This window comes from Setaria viridis, chromosome 5 (genome assembly GCF_005286985.2).
Source record: "Setaria viridis chromosome 5, Setaria_viridis_v4.0, whole genome shotgun sequence".
NCBI lineage: Eukaryota > Viridiplantae > Streptophyta > Magnoliopsida > Poales > Poaceae > Setaria > Setaria viridis.
In genome coordinates this window covers 32,681,733-32,697,540 of record NC_048267.2, presented here as the reverse complement: position 1 = coordinate 32,697,540, position 15,808 = coordinate 32,681,733, and the positions used below count along the sequence as shown (strand labels likewise).

Here is a 15,808-nt window from a genome sequence, read left to right as displayed (position 1 = left end):
ACATGGCGAAGTTCATTGGCAATATGAAATTAGTGTCTCCATGACGACCCCTTTGAGGCCGTCACAATCCATGTAGACCAGTTCATAGCTGCTATCTTGATCAAATTTAAAAGGTCCCGGCAACTTGAACCATCATCCGAGACCGTTTCAATCAACTCACACAGAGAAAGTACTATCACAAAACTAAAATATATTTTTTTAAAAAAATATTTGATTGTAATAGAGCTACACCAATACGCTGTACATGAAGTACTAGCCATTTTGAGTTCATGCGCTCGGTTAAGTGCCCATAGACCGCGAGGAGACCTGTCTATATCCCGCGCTGTGCACGTCCTTTTTACCCCCGTTTGAATAAGTCACCCCCTTCGTGACGCTGCAAAAATAGGGCACGGCACCATTTAAAGGGCCGATGAACCAATCCGATCACCACCACCTGGTGTCACTCCCTAGTAGCCACTCACTTGGTCAGTCCCGCTCCACGCACGCAGAGACATGGGCAACACCGGGTGGAGGCGCTCCAAGAACGACGTCGTCACCGAGGCGGCGGCGTCGAGGCGCGCGGTCGCCAAGCCGCGCAAGCAGCGGCGGGATGACGACTCCGCCGATGAGGAGGAACAAACGACGCGCGCGTGGCGACGTCGTCGTTCCGGAGGAGTACTTTCGCGTGCGGGTGGCGGCGACGGCGCGGCCCTGGCCGCGGTCGGCACGGTGGTGACGGTGAAGGTCGTGATGAGGAGGAAGGACGCGGAGAAGCTGGCGGCGAGGCTGAACGCGCGGGAGCGCAAGGCCAGGATGGCCGAGCTCAAGGGCGAGCTCCGGGCCGGCGGGGACGGCGGCGGCGCGTGCTGGAGTCCGCAGCTGGCGCCGATAAAGGAGAACTAGTTAGCTTCAGCGCACACACCGGTGGTGTGACACGACTAGTTTGAGCGCCGGAGGTTGCTTAGAAGTCAGAAGTACAGCAGGAGTAGTAACCAACTTGTAGCTAGTGTCTGTCCTAGTTGCCGTTTCGGTTGAGGAGTGTATGGTTTGATCGGTTGGTCACCCGGCCATGTGTATGTACATAGTGGAAAAAAGGTGGCAACTTGTTGGATCACCGTAGATATTATTGTCCACCTTCACTATGTTCATATCCATGTATCCCTCGTTCCTTCTTCGAACCAAGCCGCTGGATTGCATCCACCAAGAATTGGATAGACCAAATGAAAGTGGGGTTCGTCTTCTCAGGACACAAGGAGGGTGCCGTCGCAATCGCCCGGTTCCCATCCAACCTCAGTTGCTGGCTTTCACCTCGAGGCTTAAGTACTGTAACCAACGGGAAGCCGAATCGTGCTTTAGCCACGGCGCCTCAGCTGCGAGTGCTTGGCTCTTATCTTCTGCTCGGGCCGGCTTTACCGTTTCGCACTTTACCCTGGAGCAGAAAGCAACGCGACGGGCAAGTGGTACACGGCTCGCGATGCTGTCAATCTCGGCAACGTCATGGGTGTGGCCACCGGGGCCTGGTGGATCACTGTTAAGCACAGTCATCTTGAACATGTGACCCGCCGTTTTCACGCCACGGGCAGTAACACTAATCATTAACAACAGCGTGTTTTTACGGTAACGCGGACGTGTCCTCGATCGCCTGCAGCGTCACGTTCGGGCACGTCCTGGCCTAGTAAATGCATGTTCTCTCTCTGCTCGAGCTTCTATTCCCTTGGCTCGCTGAAGGTCAGCTCTTTGAATATCGATCAAGTTCCAAGTCCGCTGATTGGTGATGCAAAGCTTGAAAGCTACGTATGCCATAAGTAGATCTGGATCAAGGTTCCAAGTATGTGCATCGCAGGCCTTAAAACACCTTGCTTTGCGTTCATTCTTGTATACAAAAATCGACAGAACTCTTGGCGTCTTTTCGAAAAAAAAAGTGGCGCAGGAGCAAGGAAATGAAGACGTACTCACTCAGTTCCACAGTTCCAAAAAAACGTGTACGGTTAGCTTTATATGGCGAGGATCATGTACAACTTCAAAATTAGTAGTGCCTCGTTGAAGCCACCGTAAGCCGTCACAATCACAGATGGACCGGTTCAAAGTTTTATGGTGACCAATTTAAGAGGGCAACGTGACCCTTATCCAAGACCGTTTCATCCAAAGGTCGAACGGAGAAAGTAGTAATAGCCAAATAGGTAAAGGAGAAATGATGTGATGTTTATGGCATGCCCATAGGGGTGGGGTGCACGAATCCCTCCCTTATCCCAAATGATTACGATATCTGCTGGACTTAGAGCCTGTTTGGTTTGTGTTGCTTATTATAAGCAGCCTTATTTAGAATTGCTTATTTTTAGTCCAGCTGTTTGGATACTCTTGCTTATGAGCATTGAATGGACCAACTTACCCCTAATTATTGAGAGGTGATTGGTGGGAGAGAGAGGGGGACCACCCATAAATGAGGGCAGGGGGTAAAGAGTACCTTTTAGCTCTAATAAGCAACCCTTGTGTTGCTTATGTGCTAAAAATAAGCAGCCCCATAAGCAACCTAATAAGCAAGGGTATTTGGTTGCATAAGCAAATAAGTTGCTTATTTTTAGTTGCTAATGCATAAGCAACTCAAATCAAACACCCCCTTAGTCTTTTAGAGAAGAACATTGTTTATGATCTCATAAATACTTCATTAAATGTTGGTCATTGGTGCCCTATCAAGCATTGTATGAAATTAACAAAAGGGCCATTTGATCATAGAGGGGCCAGTGCCCCCCCTCCCCCAACCTCTATCCTCCCTCCCCCAACCTCTATGGGCATGTTGGGAGGAATTTGTGCAAGAATGAAATTGTTTCAATTCCTTAGTTTATTTATAGATAATATTTATTTCATCTTTTAAAAGAAGTGGATTGGCTTCGGTGATGAAAAAAGAGCAACAGGATGCCCAAGAGAAGAAAGAGTTTATAAGAGAAAGAGTTTCTTGTTTCTAAAGAGTCCCTGACGGGAGATGAAAGACCACTAGTTGGGTGAGTCTAGCAATGGGAAGTGCAAAAATGGTCCAGTGGATGAGTGGAGCGTGTCGATGCTCATAGAAAAAAAGACGGAGACTAGGAAGAAGGGAATTGATTGAAATGAGTTTTTTAAATCAGATTTTGAAGGGTAGCGGCACCCTCTTATTTTATTTTATTGGTAATAGCCTTGTTTTTTAAACAATGATTTGGATTGTAGACTTGAAAACGGAGGAACAATGGTGAATGGTCGGCTAACCGAAGATGTACTGCTAACCTTAAGGTTGATTTACTCACAAAAAAGGCTGATTAACAATTTTAAAATGAGCGGTGCCTCTTTCAAGCGTGGATATTGGCAGGAATTAATTGAGACTTTAGCATGGTCATGAACGCACACTTTGACTAATTTAATTCGCTAGAGAGATAAGCCCGTGGCTCTTTTCATTGTGCAAGTACTGGTTGGATTAGCCTCTTTTTTTGGCTTATTCACTTATGCAGCTTTTTTGGTTGCCTCAACATCAGGCAAGTTTGGTTAATTTAGTTATTATTTTTTTACCGTATCGGAACCTAGTTCATTAAGCCACAACGAGACCTTCACAATCATAGATCGCTTGGTTCAAAGTTACCTTGACCAAATTTAGGGCAACGTGACCCTTATCCAATTCAAGACCGTTTCAAACAAGTTAGTTAAAAGAGAGAGTGAGCAGAACAGGGAGACAAAGTGGCGGCTTTCATTACCCAACAAGTAAATTAACCTCGTATCATACTGGAGGCACATCCACTAAAGGTTCACTTAATTGCATCTCAAACAGGGAAGAAAATGGGTCGATGTAATCTTTGTTCTCGTATCGTTGAATTCTGTAGTCATAGGTGGATTTTGCTGGCAGGACTGCATCTTGAATCAGTCAACCAGGTGTCATCTAGTCCGAAAGAACCTCTGGCGAAGTAAGTCATGCATGCCGACTTTTTTATTTTTTAGTCCTTTTTGTGAAAGATTCTCACAAATAGGTCCCTGGCGGAACCAATTCCAAAAATGGACTCTTACCTTGGCGCCATCCACGCTGGCGCCAAGCTACAACGTCTCGGCGCCAGCCATCCTGGCGCCAAGGTCTATACATAACTGCTGACGCGGATGCCGACGTGGGGGGGGGGGGGGGGGGGGGGGGGGGGGCTTGGTGCCAACCATGATGGCGCCAAGCCTTGGCGCCATAGATCTTGGCGTCGAGCTTGGCGTCGTAGATCTTGGCGCCGAGCTATCTATCCCGTACCTCTCCACGTTTCGAACTAAACAAGTATAATTATTCCGAGAACTGTCCAACAAACTAAGATGTGGAAAAAAAGGTTCAACACTAGGGTTTGAACTCAGGTCTCTAGGATAAGAAGCCCACCTCATAACCAGTTGAACCACAGTTTAGTTTGTTGCATAATCCTCGGAATAATTATACTTGTTTAGTTCGAAACGTGGAGAGGTACGGGGTAGATAGCTCGGCGCCAAGATCTACGGCGCCAAGCTTGGCGCCAAGATCTATGGCGCCAAGCTTGGCGCCAAGATCTATGGCGCCAAGGCTTGGCGCCATCATGGCTGGCGCCAAGCCTCCGCCACGTCGGCATCCGCGTCAGCAGCTATGTATAGACCTTGGCGCCAGGATGGCTGGCGCCGAGACGTTGTAGCTTGGCGCCAGCGTGGATGGCGCCAAGCTAAGGGTCCATTTTTGGAATTGGTTCCGCCAGGAGCCTATTTGTGAGAATCTTTTGCAAAAAGGGTTAAAAAACAAAAAAAGTCGTCATGCATGCAGCCCCAATCCCCCCGACTGGCCTTGGCCTATTGGGAACGGCTGAAAAAAGATTTTTGGGATCACGGACATACTCCTTCCGTTCCAAATTATAAATTATTCTAATTTTTTTGGAGAGTCAAACTATTTTATATTTGACCAAAATTATAGAGAGGATCATAAAGATTTATGGCACCGAATAGATATACTATAAAAATATATTTAATGAAAAAACTAATGGTACCTATTTGGTATCATGAATGTTAGTATTTTATTGTATAAATTTGATCAAACTTGAGATGCTCTGACTCTCTAAAAAAGTTGGAATAACTTATAATTTGGAACGGATGGAGTACAAAATAACCTATCAACGACAAGGTTGTTGCCATGGCTAAATACAGGATGCGGCTAACGAGTCAAGCTTTACTTCTGCTTATCAGAACACAACCTGCCAACCCATATGGCCATACATCCTACTTGAGCACGCTAATATCCTTCCCATCCGAACCATGACCGATCCGAGGAGCTGTTATACCTGAGAGGCACAACAGGTGCAGATGTCATACAAGACAAGTAGCGGCTTGCCCTTTTCATCTGCCCACGTTTCATGTGCAAAGTTAAAAAGAGCATATCAGAACAGACCTAAACTAAAAAACTACTTGAGCACGTCAATATCCTTCCCATCCAAACCATGACCGATCCGAGGAGCTCTTATACCTAAGAGGCACAACAAGTGCAGATATCATACAAGACAAGTGGCGGCTTGCCCTTTTCATCCACCCGCATTTCATGTGCAAAGTTAAAAAGAGCATATCAGAACAGACCTAAACTAAAAAACTAGTCCAGACTAAAATTTATATCACATTGAATATTCGGAGGCTAATTAGGAGGAGTAAACATGAGCTGATTATAAAACTAATTATACATATGAAGGCTAATTCCCGAGATGAATCTATTAAGCCTAATTAATCCATCATTAGCACATAAATACCGTAGCACTACATTGTCAAATCATGGACTAATTAGGTTTAATAGATTCATCTTGCAAATTAACCTCCATTTGTACAATTAATTTTATATTTAGTCTATGTTTAGTACTCCATCCGTACAATTAATTTTATATTTAATCTATGTTTATTACTCCTAATCAGTATCAGATGTCAGTATCTAAACATTCGAATTTTAGGAGTTCCTGAGGAACCAAACGGGGCCTCAATGCTTATGGCTTGGAGTGGTATTAGTAACAAACATCGAGCTGCTGTTAATATACAGACACATCTCATTAATTTCCAAAGCCAAGTTAAAGGCTTATGATACATTACAACAGACTCCAGTATCTTCAAATACAACTTGAACATTACATTTTTGTTTCCTTAATCGTTGAACTTGTTATATGTTTGCTACTACTGCTCACTTTCCCCCAGCGGCAGGCTTTGCGAGCAGCTTCTTTGGTAGCTTGTCCAGTGGGGTTGTCTTCAGAAGGAAAAGTCGTGCAGCTCGCTCCTGCAAAGTTCCACCACACTTTAGTCCGCGAGTTTGTAGCTCCATCTTGAGCTTCTCCAAGCCAAGAGTCTATAAAAAGACAATAACAAAGTCAATGATGTTAGCAGTCAGAGAAACCGAAGTGAGGCAGAGTCGATACAGAAAGTGAAAACAATGATTAAAAAAACCCAGACCCTTCAACATAGTACATTATATGGATAGATTTCATATGGAAAAAGGGAGGGCAAACAGGAATCCAGTGAGCTGTGCTCACATTGCCAGATACTATATGGAGAAATGAGGTCCGCAAAACAATAAAAATCAAATGGATTCTATTGTAGTAAAAAATAAATGGTCAAATTATTTTACATGTGCGTACAAGAAAAACAGAATGAAGCATGGGGACTGATGCAGTGATTTAAATGGCCATTCTCATCGTTGCAGATTACACTTTGTATGTTAAAGATATTTACATACAGTGATTACCCATTAATTTCCTAGGCAATCCTGTTTGCCAATTCGTATGAATATAAGTTAGATGAGAATTAGCAGAGTTGATGACCCAGTGTTTGTCGGGTATTGAAGGGCTATACAAGTTAAAAAGTGCTATTAAGATTGACCTGGTACCAGGAAGTGGTCTGGGATTTAAAAATACCATCGAGTTATGATGACACCATAGTACCATCAATGGGCCCTAGCAATTGAACTGCTATTGAGTTCCTGAACCCCGCAAAAGAGGTAGCTACTATCCTAAAAAGTAAATGTATGGTTCTAATTTATAACAGCCATTACTTAAGAAAATGCATGCCTAGTGCAGAGCTACTATGTAATCATGGTAACAAAAAAAGTATTTCTAACCTACAAAATACTATTTCCAGTCTAGTGAAAAAATACACAGCATACCTCCAATTCTGCAGCTGAACTATACTTTGCCAGGTCTAATGGTTCTGAAGGAGAAGATTTGTTTACATCAGCAGATTCTTCTACTTGAGGCACCTCTGGGTTGTTTTGATTTGATGCAGCTGAAACAGTGTTACCCACATCTGCTTTCACTTCGTCTAAAGCCGCTGAAGCAGTGTTATCCACATCTGCTTTCACTTCATCTGATTTCTCAGAAATGGGCTGATCCACCATTCCAACTTCAGTTTCCACACTACCATCAGATTCAAAATCACCACCTTCAGCCTCTGATCTCATTGTTAGTTCCACAATTGACTGAACACATTTTCCGTTTTCTTCTGAATCATTGTGCCCGGACTTTTCACCTGAGGACTCTCCTTCTGAATGTGACCCTAAAACTGAACCCAGATCATGCTTCTTGTCGTCACTTTTGCTGGATCCATTCGAGCAATTCCCATCATCAAGAACTATAGATTTGGCATCTGTGCCCTCATCACCTTCTCTATCCTCATCATCCTCATCACTGTCACTATCGCTTTCATCATCTTCTACCTTATTCTTTCCCAACCTGCACAATCCAATTAAATCAGGCACTTCACAACACAGACTAGAATAACAAACACTCAGCCATTGTCAAGTGAACTTAAGTTAAGTAGCTACTTGAAAACAATCTGCAGACTTGCAGACACAACTTTCTTTACACCCAATCATCCCATAAACAAACTTAAATTTGCAGCTTACCAGAGCAATTATCAAATCTGACATGTTTAGATTTGAGAAAACCTAATATGAAATGCCTCTTGCACATAACTTTACTCACACAAATTCGGGAGTATTAGTATTAGACAGGACACCAATCAGGTAAACATGTATACATTGCAATTAACATCCCAGGGCAACAGAATAGAACAAGCTTGGCATTCAGTTAACAACTTGGCATATTTCCCAAATGAAATGAGTACCGATGATACTGGATATAAATAGCTCCATTAAGGCGATGAAAGGTTGATTTTCCAAATGAACTGCAATTGAATCAACATGCTGAAGGATTGGATGCTACTCACCAAATCCTAAGCTTCTTGGAGTCTGCCCCAGGGGGCGGCTTAGGCGCGGTCTTCCTCTTCCCAAGAGATGCACGCACGGATTCCTCAACAGCGTTGACGCAGATCTCAGCATCCTTGCGGAACTTCTCAAGGTACTTGTCCACCTCGGCAGCTGAGGGCCCTTTGCCGCGGCCCGCCTCCTTGGCCTTTTTCTTGATGAAGTCCTCGGCGAGCTTCTCGAGCTGGCGGTCCGCGGCCTCGGCCTTCCATTCCTCGAGGCGGCGCTCGGCGTTGACGTGGCGGAGACGGCGGCCGTTGATGTCGCGGCAGGCGTCGAAATTGCTGGTCTTCTTCTGGCCTGCCTTGGAGGCGGCCCCTCTGAGAAGGGAGCCGAACCCGCCCTTGCCTCCCCGGAGGCGGAGGAGCGCGGACGCCGAGGGGAACTGTCCGTCGGCGGCTGAGGTGAGGACGGCGGAGGGCGAGACGTCGAGGCGGCCGGTGACGAGGCGGAGGGCGGCGGCGGGAACGCGGGAGAGGGACGCGACGGCGTCGAGGAGCGCGGCGCCGGAGACTGTGGGCGTGGTGAAGCGGAGGCAGCGGGTGCGCCCGTCGAGGAGCCGCACCAGGATCTGGTACTGGGGGGCCTCTGCCATGGCGGACGGCGGTGGCGCACCAAACCCTAGCTCTCGCCGACGTCGTCGAAGAGAGAGAGGGAGAGGAAGAGAAATTTTACCAGAAGACGTCTTATAACGGCATCAAGAGGAAGATACCGCCTTCCAACCCACCGACAGGCGGGGCCCATGTACTCTGCTCCGTTGTCGGTCCCACACGTCAGCTACGCGGTGCTCTTCGCGAGCCGTACGGACTGGCCCGGTTCCGTCCGCTTCTTCTCCCGGCGGAGTCCTGGTCGCCTGGTCGGCATCGCCGCCCGCCCGCCCCCACCCCAACCTCCTTCCTCCGATTCTATCTCCCCTCGTGCGCGGCGGGAATCGCAGATAAAAGCAGCTTCGGAGTCCGCGGAACGGAAGGCCGTTCGGTTCAGCAAGGAGTCCGGCCAGTGAGAGCGTGGTACCCGGCGAGATGAAGCACCTGGCCGGTGGCAAGGGCGGCGCGGTGGGCCGACCTGTGCCGCGGTTCAGGTGCCAGGAGTGCCACGGCGCGCTTGCCGTCGTCGGGGTCGCCGACAGGCTCCCGCCCTCCGGTATACTTGTCGCCCATCCGAAGATACTACCTTTACCACCATCCCGCTATTAAGCCCATCGATTCGAACCTAGCCGATTTCACGATCAATTCTCGGATGATAGTAGCATGAGGAATTAGGCAGCATTTGAATTCCCGATAACTGCACCTGCATTTTTCTAATGGGATGCACTAAGTTGTAATCGTTTCTAGAAATTGCAGTGGTTTTGGGTGCGATTTGGATAGTGGCAGGTTTACAGTGCTTAGTGAGCTCATAATAGGGATTGGAAATTCCACCGATTGAATGGCACTTTGTGTGGCGGACAAGTTGAAGTCATATACCTTTCATTTTTCGTTACAGATTTAACTGGAAATTAGCAAGTATCCATGAGCCACATCATGGTGCTGATGTTGCATATTTATGTTGTGTCAAATTTGCTTCTCATTGCACTGTTCTCTTGCTTTGTTGTGGAGCAGAGGTAGTCACACACAATGGAACCTGCATGACCACATTCAGGATAAGCTAAAATATTTATCAAGAGTTGGGCATATGACTCAATTAGGAACATAGTTATAATTCTTTTGTTGATCTGGGAAAAGAGTAGCTGCCTTGATCTTACAGCTAGCAATTCTTCATTGTTGTTGTTTTGGTGATGCTAAAAACTGGAATTTCTTTAGTTGCCAATTAGGTTAAATGATTCAGTTATTCCAATGCATTGCTAAGACCAGGATTGCCATTTGCAATTTGCCTTTTAAGCTTTACTTGATACAGAATTTTGTATCACAGATTTCTCCTCTGCAATTTTGTGATAGTGGTGGCTCTTACCTTCTGTGCCGTTAATGGATGCAGGTATGCATGCATCTGCTGTTATTATGGGCACAATCAGGATGGATAATTTTTATGTAGTATTATCGAAGAAGGACAGACCTAAAGGTCTTGGAATTCCCCCACGGCCACCAACTTCAGCATCCACACATATTGAACCTAACCAACGAACAAGGGTGATAGAGGACTCATATATTATGCTTCCACCTTCTACTGCTTCCATATACAAGACATCTTCCTCTGAAGAAGATGGTGCACAGCTGCTGCCACCAAGTGTAAACTCCAGTAGCTCTTCACTAGGAAATAATTCTGGATTTTTCTCTAGTGCAACTGTATTAAAAAGAGCATTTGAGATTGCTACCTCACAAACTCAGGTACTACTGCCTGCTTAAGATGTGTAGATATTGATTGTGTGAGCGTTGCTATTGCTGTCATTCATTTTTCTGCATGGTTGTGCTATTCAGTCATTGCATTATCTTTTGTGCTAATGATTTAATGATCTAACTATCTTGTGCAGGTTGAGCAGCCACTTTGTCTGGAATGTATGAGAGTTCTTTCTGATAAGATGGATTTTGAGATTGAAGATATTAATTATGATATTAAAGCTTATGAGGCTTGTCTTCAAAATCTGGAGCAAGAATCCTACAGCATCCTCAGTGAAACAGATTTTCAGAATGAGAAACAAAAGGTGACCATGCCTGTTGGCATATAAGATTTGATCATAAACTAATTAATGAAGTTGGAGAATACAGAGTTTACTATTTAGTTTGTATATGTGATGCATTTTTTCCACCTACATGAAAAAAGATGATACCAGAAGCTAATTAATGAGGTTGGAAGATGAAGAATATGTAGCAACAGAACATGGAAATCGAATTAGATATTTTCGCTGTATCATATTAAATAGCATGAAATGAGAAAGTATACCTTTTTTTGAAATGTACAATATTGCTCAATCAGCTAACAGTCATTATGGAATAACCAAACATAAGCTATCGACTTATGGCAGAATATACCGGAAGGCATGTTCATATTACCAACCTTATTGCAAAAGCTACAAGAATTGTTTGTTGGTATCTGTAAGTTGTAATACTTTTATAAATTCCATTTGTATTCTGTTCTGCCATTTCAGATTGATAAAGAAGAAAAGAAACTTAAAGCTGATATTGAAGAAGCTGAAAAGCAATATTCAGAAGTTATTTCTGAGATGAAAAATCTTGAAACAAAATCTAAACAATTTGAGGAATTGGAAGAGCGGTTAGTATTTTTTTCCTCCTTGCCATTTTTATTTCAGGCATCCTCTTGTAAATTTTTAAGTTTGTCTACAGGCTTCATTGTCTTAATCATTTTTATTTATTACTTGGCACTGACAGTAGCAGTAGGCGCTCCATCTCTAGATCATGCTTGCATCGTTTCATGTTTTTCTTGCTTTCCTTTGTTTGTTTTCTGGAAACAAGAGGTTGAGCAATATTGCACCCACTTATTCACAGAAAATGATAAATAGTTTGCTGTTACTATAAATAAAACATTCCATATAAATTGGCGCCAAGAGATACCACCACTGGAGAATTGTTATCATAGGAATATTGTTTCGCCAATTGCCACAACAATTATTCAGTTGTTTGCACAGTCTGCAGTGTTTGGTTAGCTCATGTTGTTTATAAAGCTTCAACTGTTAAGCAAAGCTTATGTGTCATATTTTTGGCAGGTATTGGCAAGAATTCAACAGCGTTCAGTTTCTGCTGACATCTCATCAGGTATACTCATTACAGGTCATACGAATATGGATATCTACTTGTCAGGCTAGCAATGCGCCGACCTAGTGTTGTCATACTTCAAGATGTGTTGACACCTTACTGAAATGTATAGACAGTTAGACATGCATTGGTTCTATATCAGTGAAAGCTCACAGTTTACCAAATCTATGCTAATTTTATGATCTTATATTTCTATCGTATTAATAAATTGCTTACTAAAGCCAATGATGTTTATGCAATGTGTGTATTGCCTGCATTGTTATGTTTCATAGTGCCATCTTGTTTGCAAATAGCAGCACAAATCATGATTCCTTATCTATATGCATGTTTTCCGATGATTGAATTTTTTTCTAATGTTTTCTTCTGCTACTAATAGTTTACTACCTGAAAATTTGTCACTTCACTATTCAGGAAGAAAGAAATGCCATTTCGGCCAAAATAGAAGATTATCAGACCCACTTGGAAATGTTAAAGAGTACAAATGTTCTGAATGATGCATTCAACATTTCTCAATATGGAGTATTTGGAACAATAAATAATCTCCGTCTTGGACACACTCATGTGGTAGGTATCCTAATTGCAAAATGCAAAGATAAGACTTTGGTTCACTACATTCAGTGCTTCTTCTACATTATATTCGAGGCACACTTCAAGAAGAGCTATTTGATTTGAATCTATGTCACTCTTATCTTAGGTTGAGTGGGATGAGATAAATGCTGCTTGGGGTCAGGCTGCCCTTCTGTTGCATACCATGGCTCAGTATTACACCCCGAAATTTCAGTATCCTTGGCACATAATGATGTTTTTCTATCAAGTTTATGTACCTATCATTCTTTTGAGAACTATATGCCACCTGTCTTGATGCATTTTACTAGGTTGACCATGTCGATCATGTTTTGTTTGTTCTGGTTATGTTGCTGTGTATACCCAAATATATTTTGGCTTGGAGAAGCTATCTCCAGCAGCCACCTCCTCTGTTGGGGCGCTTATCCAAATATATTTTAGCTCTAATAAGCTCAGTCGAGCAACCTCTCCTCCTATTAGGGGTGTGCTACTGCCAAGGATAGTAGTGAAATAGTATGTATATTTCTGTTAAAGGTAGTTGACTAGTATGTATAAGTTTAGTTCGCAGACTAACTTGACATACCTTTGTCATGCCGCAGTTATCAAGGCAGATGTTTTGTCGATTGCCACATTTGTCCATGGGTTCGTTTTACTAGCCACACTATGTTTAGCCCCCTAGGTCCCATGTGTCACAAACTCAGTTTTTTTTACTAATTTGCCACAACTGTGGCTAGGAATATGTTGAGCATACTTTGTCGCACCTATTTGGTTCATGTTCATAGCTTGCCACACTTATCTTGCCACCATAATTTTGTGGCAGAAAATAGGTCAGTGACAAATGGATCGAGGTGAGGCGAAAGTTTGGCAAGCCAAATTGTGGGCGGTTAACTAAACATATGCCATGGCTGGTTAAACTTGGCAGCTTAATGTTTAGGTAACTGCAGTTAGGAGTCACAAGCCAATCATGCTCAACCCCCAAACAGGGCTGTGGCTATTGTATAATCTGCATGAACGGAAAATATTTTTTTAAAAATTAAAAGATGGTGCTGGGTGGTTGGGTTGAATACATATTGTAGCATGTTAGGTGACCATTGTTCATTTTTTGTGTCTATTTTTCTCTCACAGCAGCATTAGCATTATAAGTGCAGGTGTTTTATCGCTTAGTTGCATGTTTTACTTCATTGATATTTAGATGGTAAACCTTAATACTTAGCATGCTACAATTGTTCTAGGAGAATTGTGCTTTTGAATTCCTCAAGGTTTGCATAGATACCGGATCAAGATTCACGCTATGGGAAGCTATCCAAGAATCACGGACATCAATAACAAAACACATAAACTGTAAGCTCTCTGCTGGCAAATGTACTCTCTGTGTTCACCCCTATCCAGATGATTTGTGCTTCAGTGTTCCTCGATAGTCACTTGTCTATGATTCATAATAATTGAGAAAAGTCCATTTACTACCTGGAATGATTCAATTTGAACATTTGATCCCCTTAACTTGTTTGACTCTTTTTACTCCCCCAGACTATCTAAACTGGTCCAACCTACCCCCTAATGAAAGTTCTTGTATTTGTTTCTCCCTGGACAAGTTCAGTATTTAGTTCAAATTTTTCTCTGGTGACAGATGATTACAAAATCTATGTCAAAAAATACTTTCAGAAAGTATCAGATGCTTCTAACCTACTCGTATGAAAATAACCACAAAAATGTATGATATGTTTTTTACCATAGGTATATATGTCAGCTACTCAGCTATCACCCCACAAAATTCGAACCTAAATTCAAAAGTATGAGGAGAAACAAAAAAGACATTTCATTAGAAGGGTAGATTGGGGCAACTTAAATAGTTAAGGGGAGCAAACACGAGATGAATTTTTTTCTAGGGGGGTCAAGGCGTCAAGCAGACAGTGAATTGTTTTGGGTAGTAAAATGATTTTTTCCTAATAAACTTATTTGATATCTGATTAACAAACCTTGTGCAGTAAGACATGTAGACGGATATGCATGTTTTATCGAGGTGATATAATGATTATGCAATTGGTTCTTTGTTTCGGCATCAAATCAACATGAAAAATTCTTTAAAGAAGTAATTAAGTGTTGTAGTACACTTCAAATTTTAACTTCATATGAAAACTATGTTAGAAGAAACCAATTATTCCTTCTATTTGTTGGAAGATTGCTTTGGTCTTTTTCTGCATTTTCTGTTCACCTTGAATTGGCAGTGCAAATTTATCATGCTTTGGGTGTGAATAAGTTGCATGGTTTATATTCAGGTTTGGTCCAGCAAATGTGTTGTTCAGCACCCAATATGATGAAGCCATGAAATGGTTTCTGATGTGCCTGCAAGAGTTTGTTGATTTTGCTGTAAGTTTGGATAAAGAGAACAACGTTCCACCTGACGAGTTATTGAAGCTCCCCTATAAGTAAGATTTTCTTGGAACACTAGTGTTCTCGTATTATGTACACTTCACTCACACATCAGAATCTCTATTTATTCTTATGACATACCTTTATTTCTCAACTGCACCTAAAGAAATATTTCCTTCACTGAAGATTCCCATCTGGTGTTCACTTTGTTCAAATGCATTGTGATTCAATTGTAACAACTAAATACTGAGATATGGTTTCGGTGTCTGTGATCTCTTTTTCTTTATTCTGTTTGTTGTAGCGTGCATGCAGGAACTTCGTTATTTTGCTACAAGCTTGACAGTTAACAAAAACTTGGAAAATATCTTATATCCGTAGTGTTGGCCATATTGTTGCTAATTAAGATTACTTGGTTTCACAGGATTGATGGTGACAAAGTAGGGGGCTACAGGGTCGTCCTAGGTGATTTCAATACAAGGGAGAATTCGACAAAGGCGCTGAAGAACATGCTCCGCGATTTGAATTGGGTTCTCTTCTGGTTTATCGGCACCACAAGCTTTGCACTGCCCTCGGGAGCATTGCACACGCAGATATGAGGTTTCGTCTAGCTTGAACAGTTAGATACTTATATTAGCATAGTTTCAGTACATGCTGAATTACTGACCCCCTAGGAGCTGATTTTAGTCCCCCAACCCCCATAGCGACAATACGACGCATTTGATGTTACATAACTAGCATGTATATTTTAAAAAAAAACTTTTGTCACTCGTTGCTTGCAAACTGCTCCTGTTCTTTATGTGCTCAAGACTTTTTTCCCCTCAGAAAACTGGACAGGCCAGGAGCTGTGCCATTCAATTGATAAGATGGAAAAGAATGTTCTGTTGTGGTATTGTTTAATACTCCTTGGACGGAATATAAGCGAAACTGAGATAAGGCGTATCGAAAAGAAATTAAT

General features: G+C 42.9%; 3 protein-coding genes across 3 annotated transcripts; 2 read left to right on the top strand and 1 right to left on the bottom strand.

Moving 5' to 3' along the window:
* Positions 1 to 362: 362 nt before the first annotated feature.
* Positions 363 to 1,127, top strand: LOC117855752 (uncharacterized). The gene has a single exon (XM_034738125.2). The coding sequence runs from the start codon at positions 493 to 495 to the stop codon at positions 880 to 882; it is 390 nt and encodes a 129-aa protein (XP_034594016.1). The 5' UTR covers positions 363 to 492; the 3' UTR covers positions 883 to 1,127.
* A 4,861-nt stretch (positions 1,128 to 5,988) lies between these two features.
* On the bottom strand, positions 5,989 to 8,867 carry LOC117854429 (uncharacterized). The gene is made up of 3 exons (XM_034736611.2): positions 8,179 to 8,867; positions 7,118 to 7,682; positions 5,989 to 6,304 (listed from the first exon to the last, which is right to left on the bottom strand). The coding sequence occupies exons 1-3, from the start codon at positions 8,808 to 8,810 to the stop codon at positions 6,143 to 6,145; spliced, it is 1,359 nt and encodes a 452-aa protein (XP_034592502.1). The 5' UTR covers positions 8,811 to 8,867; the 3' UTR covers positions 5,989 to 6,142.
* Positions 8,868 to 9,080: 213 nt separating this feature from the next.
* On the top strand, positions 9,081 to 15,742 carry LOC117854428 (beclin-1-like protein). Its single transcript, XM_034736610.2, has 10 exons — positions 9,081 to 9,358; positions 10,187 to 10,536; positions 10,680 to 10,850; positions 11,295 to 11,419; positions 11,871 to 11,919; positions 12,331 to 12,483; positions 12,614 to 12,699; positions 13,753 to 13,824; positions 14,760 to 14,909; positions 15,275 to 15,742. Exons 1-10 carry the CDS (start codon positions 9,238 to 9,240, stop codon positions 15,447 to 15,449), a joined length of 1,452 nt encoding a protein of 483 aa, XP_034592501.1. The 5' UTR covers positions 9,081 to 9,237; the 3' UTR covers positions 15,450 to 15,742.
* The last annotated feature ends 66 nt before the right edge of the window (positions 15,743 to 15,808 follow it).

What these genes read in the sequence shown, in the direction of transcription:
- LOC117855752 (XM_034738125.2), top strand. Translation starts at nt 493, where the DNA reads ATGGGCAACACCGGGTGGAGGCGCTCCAAGAACGACGTCGTCACCGAG.
- LOC117854429 (XM_034736611.2), bottom strand. Translation starts at nt 8,810, where the DNA reads ATGGCAGAGGCCCCCCAGTACCAGATCCTGGTGCGGCTCCTCGACGGG. An exon ending in TCCAAGAAGCTTAGGATTTG is followed by an intron (nt 7,683 to 8,178) that starts GTGAGTAGCATC and finishes TGGATTGTGCAG; the next exon opens with GTTGGGAAAGAATAAGGTAG. An exon ending in GTTCAGCTGCAGAATTGGAG is followed by an intron (nt 6,305 to 7,117) that starts GTATGCTGTGTA and finishes GTCTTTTTATAG; the next exon opens with ACTCTTGGCTTGGAGAAGCT.
- LOC117854428 (XM_034736610.2), top strand. Translation starts at nt 9,238, where the DNA reads ATGAAGCACCTGGCCGGTGGCAAGGGCGGCGCGGTGGGCCGACCTGTG. An exon ending in TTCTGCTGACATCTCATCAG is followed by an intron (nt 11,920 to 12,330) that starts GTATACTCATTA and finishes TTCACTATTCAG; the next exon opens with GAAGAAAGAAATGCCATTTC. An exon ending in TATTACACCCCGAAATTTCA is followed by an intron (nt 12,700 to 13,752) that starts GTATCCTTGGCA and finishes AGGTTTGCATAG; the next exon opens with ATACCGGATCAAGATTCACG.